General features: G+C 36.3%; 1 protein-coding gene across 1 annotated transcript; it reads left to right on the top strand.

The window, feature by feature from the left end:
- Positions 1 to 1,466: 1,466 nt before the first annotated feature.
- LUM (lumican) lies at positions 1,467 to 8,898 on the top strand. Its single transcript, XM_044228318.1, has 3 exons — positions 1,467 to 1,770; positions 4,254 to 5,133; positions 8,060 to 8,898. The coding sequence occupies exons 2-3, from the start codon at positions 4,275 to 4,277 to the stop codon at positions 8,212 to 8,214; spliced, it is 1,014 nt and encodes a 337-aa protein (XP_044084253.1). The 5' UTR covers positions 1,467 to 1,770; positions 4,254 to 4,274; the 3' UTR covers positions 8,215 to 8,898.
- The last annotated feature ends 841 nt before the right edge of the window (positions 8,899 to 9,739 follow it).

Consider the following 9,739-nt stretch of genomic DNA (forward strand, 5'->3'; position numbering starts at 1 on the left):
TTCTTTCTAATAGACTCAAGAAGTATGGTTTAAAGTTCGCAACATCCTATTATTGGTCCCACAGAACTGGTTTTATAAAAAAGAAAGTATATTTTGATAGTATCAACTTCACAATGAGGTAAATATAACTGAATGTACTTAAACTCTAATACAGATGACTCAACACATTTATTACTTCATGAAGAAAAGTCCTAGGAATAGATACGTGGAACTTTTCAAACAAAATCTGAGATGTAATCTATAAGAATTTGACACATTCTAAGTTAATGCTCAGAATTGTTTAAATATCTCCTTACAATGAAACACTTAATTATTTGTCTTTTTTTTCTGATTTCTTTTACATTTATTCATTTTCTCTGTTATAAAACTGAGTCCTTTCTATAATTTTCTTAACATAATAGTAATGAAATATGATGCTATGAATCACTTTACAATTCTATGAGTTACTTTCAAAAAGATTATCTTTTTTTTTAACAGTTACATGACCAAAAGGAAAGGCATCTATTATGCTAATAATTTTTCAGGCAAATGCATTAGTGGCCAGGGATATTAACTTTCCACAGGTCTCATAGCTAAAAGTGACATATTTAAGTTATTTTAGGAGGGAAAAATCTTACAAAGTGGCAATTTATGTTAAAATATTGGACTCTAAAGAGTTCCTGTAAGCATAAGGAGAATCTTGGAAGAAAAATAAAACTTATAAACACAGCTGATATAATCACAAAATGAAATAGGCAAGAACTGAGTATATGGCTCATTTGTAAAAAGCATCCATCAGGAACTGACAATGAAAGATCTATCCAACCAGGCCCTTGGGAGATTACAACTTTGCATGACTTCTAGTTCAAGGGAAAAAAAAAATATATTGCTAGCATGCAATGAGAGAGTAAAAGATTACTGCCTTGTGATATTTTTAGTGTGCAATTTTTTCATGTTCTTTTATGTTTTTTGGCATTAAGCTATAGAATACCATCCCCAAGTAAGGTCTTGGATGAATTCCTAAATTAAATCCACAAAATAAGAAACAGGCAGGACATTGCTGATTGATTCCAGATCGGAATAGCATAAAATGAATCCCCTTAACATAAGAAATAAACTGGAAATGTTGATATTTACCTTCTCTGTCAGAGTGTCAATGAAGCATATTTTCACATTTTGGGAACTAACGTTAAGTTACCTCCCCGGCCCCAAATTAAGGTGGTCCGAGTAAATCAATATAAACTTCAAGAGCAATGGGCAAGAAAAGATTCAATTCCTCTGAAGACTCATTTGCACTTTCCTGAAATTATTTGTTCTGTTTATGATTTAGGAGACCTTTAGGTGAACCTGAGAGCTGATTGAGAGAATAGCATCTAATTGTTGCAACAGCTACAGAGGGAGAGAGCTTTGCAAGAGAAATGCTTCCACAGTAGATGTCTTCATTTGCAGCAGGACTCAATTCTTGGTTAAAAGCTAAGGTATTTGGGCTAGTTAAGCATGACTCTCTCTCCCATTCCATAGGGAATGAGTGGGGCAGTCCTTGCTCCCCACATCCACCTGCACTTGGTTAGAGAGCAAAATGCTCACATGCCACCCCACAAGATCCCCACAGTGACATAACTCCATGCAGAGACTGGCGTGACTGGGCTGGGTTTTCCCCCTTCAGCTCTTGTATCACTAAGAATCTGGCAGCCAGTTCCGTCCTGACAGAGTTCACAGCATATATTGGTGGATTCTTGTCCATGGTGCATCTGCTTTAAGAATTAAGGAAAGCAGTGTCAAGACAGTAAGGTAAGTGCTGTTTTAACTATAGCACTGGGGATGCTGACTGTTTGGGACAGTGTTTATTGTAACAGGAACAGAAAAAATTCCAGAGTAACTTTGCCAATTGCTATTCAACAGCAGATCCACAGTTTTTAGCATTTACTTTCACATTTTGCTGAATGTACTTTCCATGATTTATGGATTTGAGATCAATTTTATAAAGTATATGCTACACTGCTTGGTAAAGGAAGCTATGCAAAGTTTCAGAATCGGAATGAGAAAATATTTAAACTAGACATGGTAAAAAAAAAAGGTGTGGCAAGTAAAATGTTTGCTATTTTATGCTAATTAGTTATATATATTAGTATTGTTAGAACCTAATTTTGGAGCAAAGAAAGACCATTTCCATTAATATTCAAACTGTCTCTCAATAAATACATTGTTATAATTTGTTACAATTTATAATAAACATGTTATAAAATGTGAGCTAAAGAACTTAGACACTCATGAATTGCTTACTTCTATTTTGTTAATTTTATCGATTTGTTTTTTGGATGTATGTCTTGAAAAAACATGTTTTAGAGAAATTCTGGGAAAGATGATTTACTTTTTGAGAAAAGCATTTCCTCCATAGCCACAGGTATTTGGAAAAAACTGGGAAAAAGCAAAGTGCTCTTTTGCTTCATAGTGGTTTCATTATATGGTCACAAACTCTCTTTGAATTTAGAGCCCTTGTTTTTCCTCTGCCAAAAAGTATGAAAGCATTTTTTTCATTACTATTCAATATTCATATTATAGTGACCATGACTATTTTTAGTGTATACTCAATTTAAAATAAGGTGGAAGCTTTTTAATAAAGCCAGACAAATCTTTACAACATTAACATATTATAACTTACAAAAAATCCTGTAATTACATTTACACTATGTAATTGTTCTCATGGCCAAGTCCTGTCAACTAAATTAAATGACGCCATCGTAATCTTAGGGAATAATTTGCCAAGGATCTGGCTACATGTTACATTATGTCAGCTATCAGAGTGATTCTAACAACTTTTTGGAAGGTTTCATCTGCTAAAATAAAGTGCCTTATAATTTCAAGTTGGAGCAATGAAAAGATGTCTCAAGTTTTGATACTGAAAAAATCCTATTTATCCCAAACTCCCTAGTTACAAAAGCTTATACCATACTTCACACAGGAAGATATATTATTTTATGGTACCTAGTGGAATGTAGATCCTGCCTCCCATTATGTTTTCCCTTCTGGTGTTACCCCCAGCCATAACTCTCCACTCTACAAAAACCCACTTCTTTACCTAAATTGTTAACTCTGTACTTCCCCAAGCAAGTGAACTGCACTTGATTGAGCCTCACCTTAGAACCATGTTCATATGAGAAGATCACTGTTACAGCTCATTTTTAATTTGTCCTTTCCTACATGGCTCCTAATGCCACTGTTTAATACAGAATTTCCTCAATTCCCACTCTTTCCCATGCTGTGAGGGCACTAAGATCCAGATAAATGAGCCATGCCTTCTTAAATTTTGGCATGAGGAAAGTAGAGAACTTGTGAGTTATGGAGAAAGGAAAACTTTAATTCAAAACTTGAAAATAATATGTTTTCTCTACCAGCTGGATCTCTTTATAGGTTTAACATTTTTAAAGAATCTGTGACATTTCCCTGATTAATAAAAAATAGTTTTGAAAACTAATATACTAAATATTAGTTTTGGAACACAGTTGTGTAGTGTGCCTAAAAGCATGGAATGTTAAAAAAAAAAAAAAGTCAAAATAATAGGCACACTGCCTCCCCCCCTCAAGAATTCTCTCCCTCTGACTCTGCCTGCCATTCTGTCTGCCTGTGCTTGCTCTCTCCCCCTCTTTCTCTCTGATAAATAAATAAATAAATAAATAAAATCTTAAAAAAGAATTCTGTTCCTCCACCTCAGAACCAACAAGACCCAGACACTTTTAAAGGAATGTATCCCCTCTCACACACACATATACATAAGAACAGCTTTCCTCCGGGCAAAACCATAGATTGCCCGTGTTTCCAGGAAGGGTCTTCTTAATGAGACATTTTAATGATGGTGAATGGCAGGGTACAGGGTACAGTTTCAAATTGTCTTTTCATTTTCATTTTTCTGGTTTTGAAGGATGTTCTGAGGCAGTGTACTAACATGGTGGCCAGTGGGCACCACCCAGAAATCTATTGCAGGAAGGCATTTAATTAAGGAATGATCTAGAGAGATTAAATGGACAATTGGTCCTGGCTTGCCCAGAAGGGGGCGCCTGGGTATGCAGTCTAACCTGAACCGGGTTCACACACCAGAAGTACTTGGTCATCCTTCTTGTGATTCTTAAATAAAAATTAAAAAGACATCATTAGCTACTCTAAAAAAGCACTATAAAATAATAAAGTGCATATTTGCTAAAGCATTTAACACTGCAAAGCCAATATCCTTTTCCTGAAAGTATACTTGTATAACAGTATGTTTCCACTTTATTTAGGATTCAAAGTATTTGCCAAAAATGCATCTAGGTGTGTTTACTCTCCTCTTGGCAATCCTTGGTGCCAGGGGCCAGTACTATGATTACGATTTTGCTGTATCGATTTATGGGCTGTCCTCGCCAAACTGTGCCCCAGAGTGTAACTGCCCGGAAAGCTACCCATCGGCCATGTACTGTGATGAGCTGAAATTGAAAAGTGTGCCGATGGTGCCTCCTGGAATCAAGTATCTTTACCTTAGGAATAACCAGATCGACCATATTGACGAAAAGGCCTTTGAAAACGTAACTGATCTGCAGTGGCTCATTCTGGATCATAACCTTCTAGAAAATTCCAAGATAAAAGGAAAAATTTTCTCTAAGCTGAAACAACTGAAGAAGCTGCATATCAACTACAACAACCTGACAGAGTCTGTGGGCCCACTTCCCAAATCTCTGGTGGACCTGCAGCTTACACACAACAAGATCCAGAAGCTTGGTTCCTTCGATGGACTGGTAAACCTGACTTTTGTCCACCTTCAACACAATCAACTGAAAGAAGATGCTGTTTCGGCTGCTTTTAAAGGTCTTAAGTCCCTCGAGTACCTCGACTTGAGCTACAATCAGATGACCAAACTGCCTTCTGGTCTCCCAGCATCTCTTCTGACTCTCTACTTGGACAACAATAAGATCAGCAACATCCCTGATGAGTATTTCAAGCGTTTTAATGGACTGCAGTATCTGCGTCTATCTCATAATGAACTGGCTGATAGTGGAGTACCTGGAAATTCTTTTAATGTATCATCCCTGCTTGAGCTGGATCTCTCCTATAATAAGCTTAAAAATATACCAACTGTCAATGAGAACCTTGAAAACTATTATCTGGAGGTCAATGAACTCGAAAGTAAGTAGAAAGCTCTGCCTGTCCTTGACTGATGTTTCCTCAAGTCTTTAAATGCCTAAGCTATGTGGTATAAATAGTGTCTCTGGTTCCATTTAAAAAAAAAAAAAAAGGAAGGAAAATGCCAACAAGACATCCCTCTAGCTCAGTTATATATCCAATGTCTGGCCTTTCTTTAGAGTGTCCAGATAAGAAACTATTCAGCTCACAGGACTTAAACATGAATTTATTCAAATTTAATATTTTGAGTTAGTTAATCCTACTGTGTTATCTCTGAATATTTATTTGTTATTATTTGCCTCTGTCATGATTTAGATTTGCGCCTTACATTTACTTCTTGGCAAGGTCTGGTTGAGGGAGGAATAAACAAGTCCAGAAGAGGGCTAACTAGCAGAGGTTTTCAAATACCGCTCCTGATTATCTCCAGAGCAGCGCACATATGCTCATGGTCTCCTCTGATATCATTACTTGGGACTTGATATATTACCCTGCTATCACTGACCATTATTATCCACCTCCATCATCTGTAATATAGTGTGTATCCTTACAGTGTTCTTATGAAGATGGAGAGGAAGATTAAGGAGGGAAGAAGGAACATGATGAGGGTCTGGAATTTGTTTTAATGGTATTAAATTTCCCCCTTTTCTATACACAACACTTCACCTCATTTGATTTTTCCAGTTTCTCCTTCCTTTCTCCTGCTGTCATAGTTTATTTTTTATTTATCTCCTGGTTGGTTGTTTGACCTGATCCACTCTGAGCTATTTATGTAGTCTTCTGGGAAATTTTTAAATTTAAACCACACAGATTCAGGTGGGAAGCTGAAATTCACTATTCTCCACCTTATTCTTTAATGAAGGGTGACAGAAAAGAAAATCCCTGGTTCATGAACAACATTTTTTGAGTAAGAATTCAGGTGGGAAACATTGATTTATTCATAAAACAATTATATCTGCAAAGTAATCTATTGTACTTAATGATCTTTATACCATGAAATTTGGTTCTTTTGTCATATAGGATAAGGATATTGATAATTCTATCTAAAAGATTACAATGTGACTTTTTAATATGATACTTTGTAATTCTGCAACAATTTTGTGTAACTCCTGCTAAGGTTGGGGTGTTCCCAAGAAGGAGACCATGATTGCCTGCTTTGAAATGCCATATAACCTTTCTTGTGTCTGGAAAGCTTGTTTGTCATACAATACGGAGTAACGTTATCATAGCTGAACACTTACAGCCATTTGCAGTGGAAAATTCACTATGTGACAATGTATGGCCCACATTATAAACATTGGTGGTGGTGGTTAGGAAGAAGGATAACTTAGACAACCCAAAATGCTAATGGGATTTAAGATGTTGAAGGGCTGAAGAAACCTGTTAGATGTGGTTGATGGAGTCCCACATGATTGGGACTACCTCACACTCTGAGACAGGAAAAGGGAGAAAGACAGATGCAGGAACATCTGAACGTATAAAGACTAGATGGAAGAGGTGACATAGGAGACAGGAAAGGTGGTCTATGGAACACATGGTCACTCACGCCAAGCTGAGCTTGAAACTACACTCCCTGTCACATATGGTCATTTGAAAATGAGTGGTTAGTCAATTTAATTCCTTCCTTATTCTTGATATTTAGATACATACATTTCAGATATTCTTGTTGTTTTTGTATGTTTTCAATTCAGCTTATTTTGCTACATAAAATTATGTATACTCATCATCACATTCTCTGAAGATAAAAAGAGCCCCTTAATATTTATGTAGTATTAGAAAATATTTAGCCAATCATGTATTAAACTTTCAACCTTAAGCATTAGCCTAGTCATAGATTTTCCTCATGTAATTTGGAAAAGAGGGCAAAATTCAAAGGACATCAATAGCTGTTCAACACGTATTAAGTGCTTGCTCTGTGTGTGAAGTGACTCACATTACTTAATTACTTCAATCTTCATGTAACACAGTATGATAGATACGTTATATCTAATAAGAAGATCAGATAAATGTTCCAAAGTCACCTCGATGATAAATGGCAGAGATAGAAGACTAATATAGGCCTAAAACCACGTTTTGTCCAATTATGCCATGCTTTCTCAGAGATAGGCACCACAAGATCCCTGAAATTTAACTGATCAGTTTTTAAAGACAACATCTTAGAGGGAAAGAGAACAGTGTGTCAGGCTCCACTGAAGTCATTGTTAACGAGAATTGGAGAATGAAAGAAAAATAACACTAGAGGGGACCAGATAAGATTAATTGGAACTTGACCTGAGTAGAAACAGACAGTTTCTACATATAAACATAGAGCATACAATCTAAGAACAGCCTTTGTTTCTATTCAAACCTAAACTGGTTTTTCATTGGTGGCAGCTTTTTCTTTCCACAGAAGAAAAGGGCATGAGCTCCAATCATGGACATTCTATGATTTGGGTTTTGCTTTGGAGTTCTGAATTATTGTCAAAAAGTGTGTTCGTTGGAAGATTCTTCAGAGGTCATCTAGTTAACCCTTCTGATTTTAAGATGCCAAAAACCAAGATATTTATATCAGTGAGGTTATTCATACAACAGCAGCAGTCTTAGATTTCTTTGAGCTAGATGAAATACTTCAAGAGAGTGCTTAGGTAAAATGACACGTTAATTGAATGTCTTTCTAAAACCAAGCATTTCTAAATGCAGAACTTATATTTAATAAGTTCTGTTCTTTAAAAAATTCCACCGAATGTCCTGATCTACCCATAAGCATTCTTTACTAAATATTGTTGTGCCATTTGGTAGCTTGAAATACTCCTTTAGCAGTGCCAAATTCAGAGATACAGCCAATAAGTGGGAAGGAGTCCTAATAGATATTATTATGGATTTGAGCATTTTTAAAGTAATTGTTGCAAGTCCATGTACTAAATAATTAACATGTCTGTTCTTCAATTTGCAGAGTTTGAAGTAAAGAGCTTCTGTAAGATCCTGGGACCATTATCTTACTCCAAGATCAAGCATTTACGTCTGGATGGCAACCGTCTAACCCACACCAGTCTGCCACCTGATATGTACGAATGTCTACGTGTAGCAAATGAAATCACCGTTAATTAATATCTACTAATTCTGATTCTATTGAGGTGTACCCTGGAGTAACATTTTATGGTTATATTTTTTGTGTGTGTCAGTTTTCACAGTATTCATTTTTTTGGTCACTGTTTATTACTTCCATGAATTCCAAATTCTGAGGGAAATGTTTTGTAAACATTTTACTACTTTTTTTTTTTAAACAAAAGATGAAAGGCAGGCCTATTTCATCACAAGCACAGACATAGACACACACAGAGACAACAAACCTAATGCTTTATTTGTAAATTTAGTATTTTCTACATCTCTACTGTCAAATGATGTGCAAAGTCTTCTACTCATTGAATGGAAGTCAGCCGAGTATTATAATTCCTAAATCTTAACTTAATGTGCCAAAAAGCATGGGCTACACACGTAAGGATGTTCACTGTCTAGAATTAAATGATCTCAAATTTCTATGTTCATACTTGTTTAGCCGAAAAATGGGTGGCAAATTTTGAGACCAATGATTTTGCAAATCAAAATTCACAAATTCACAAAGCCACATACACTTAGAGCAATATTTTTAGCGTTAAGAATTTATATACTTACCTAGCGAAACTTTTCTTTTCTAGAATTATTTTTCACTCTAAATCACGTGTATGTTCTTTTTTAATCATTTGCATGTTATGTTTAACAAGCTCATAGCGAAATAAAACATAGCAAATGGCATCACTGTGTTTTTTATGAAGTTCGTATCTCTCATATAGAAAATAATAGATTAGAATTTTATTTTTTATTTTTTTAAGATTTTATTTATTTATTTGACAGAGAGAGACACAGCAAGAGAGGGAACACAAGCAGGGGCAGTGGAAGAGGGAGAAGCAGGCTTCCCGAAGAGCAGGGAGCCCAATGTGGGGCTCGATCCAAGACCCTGGGATCATGACCTGAGCCGAAGACAGAAACTTAATGACTGAGCCACCCAGTCACCCTAGTAAATTAGAATTTTTAAAATATCTTTAGCCTGCAATATTTTACTTACATAAAATAGAATTTCCCACTAAATAAGTTGTCTGCCTATAGCATCCATTTGCAAACAGCTTTAAAACACATCTTAAAATGTGTACTTAAAAGTGTGCAGATCCCAATTTCGGTTCATGTTGGGGGAAGGGATTCTCCCCCCCCTCCGACCCCCACTAAGCAATTCTCTAGACACCAACTGGGTGGCCTACAATTCAACTCAATTCTGACACTATCTCTAGATAGATAGTGTCAGATTTCACAGGTCAAGTGTTCAGTCTATAAGACACCCTGCACCCTTGTGTTTCAGAGGTCAACAAAAAGTCCAAGCTGTTGCCTGGTTATAAACCAGAGGTTCCCGTAGCCCCCTCCTTGGACACAATTAATTTGCCAGAGAGGCTCACAGAACTCAGGAATGCTGTTTACTCACTAGATCACCAGTTTATTATACAAGGATATGATTCAGGAACAGCCAGAAAGAAGAAGTGTGCTGGGCAGCATAGGTGGGAAGGGCACAGAGCTTCCATGCCCCCTTCAGGTGCACCACTCTCCC

The sequence above is a fragment of the Neovison vison genome, chromosome 12 (genome assembly GCF_020171115.1).
Source record: "Neovison vison isolate M4711 chromosome 12, ASM_NN_V1, whole genome shotgun sequence".
NCBI lineage: Eukaryota > Metazoa > Chordata > Mammalia > Carnivora > Mustelidae > Neogale > Neogale vison.

What these genes read in the sequence shown, in the direction of transcription:
- LUM (XM_044228318.1), top strand. Translation starts at nt 4,275, where the DNA reads ATGCATCTAGGTGTGTTTACTCTCCTCTTGGCAATCCTTGGTGCCAGG. An exon ending in GGAGGTCAATGAACTCGAAA is followed by an intron (nt 5,134 to 8,059) that starts GTAAGTAGAAAG and finishes TTCAATTTGCAG; the next exon opens with AGTTTGAAGTAAAGAGCTTC.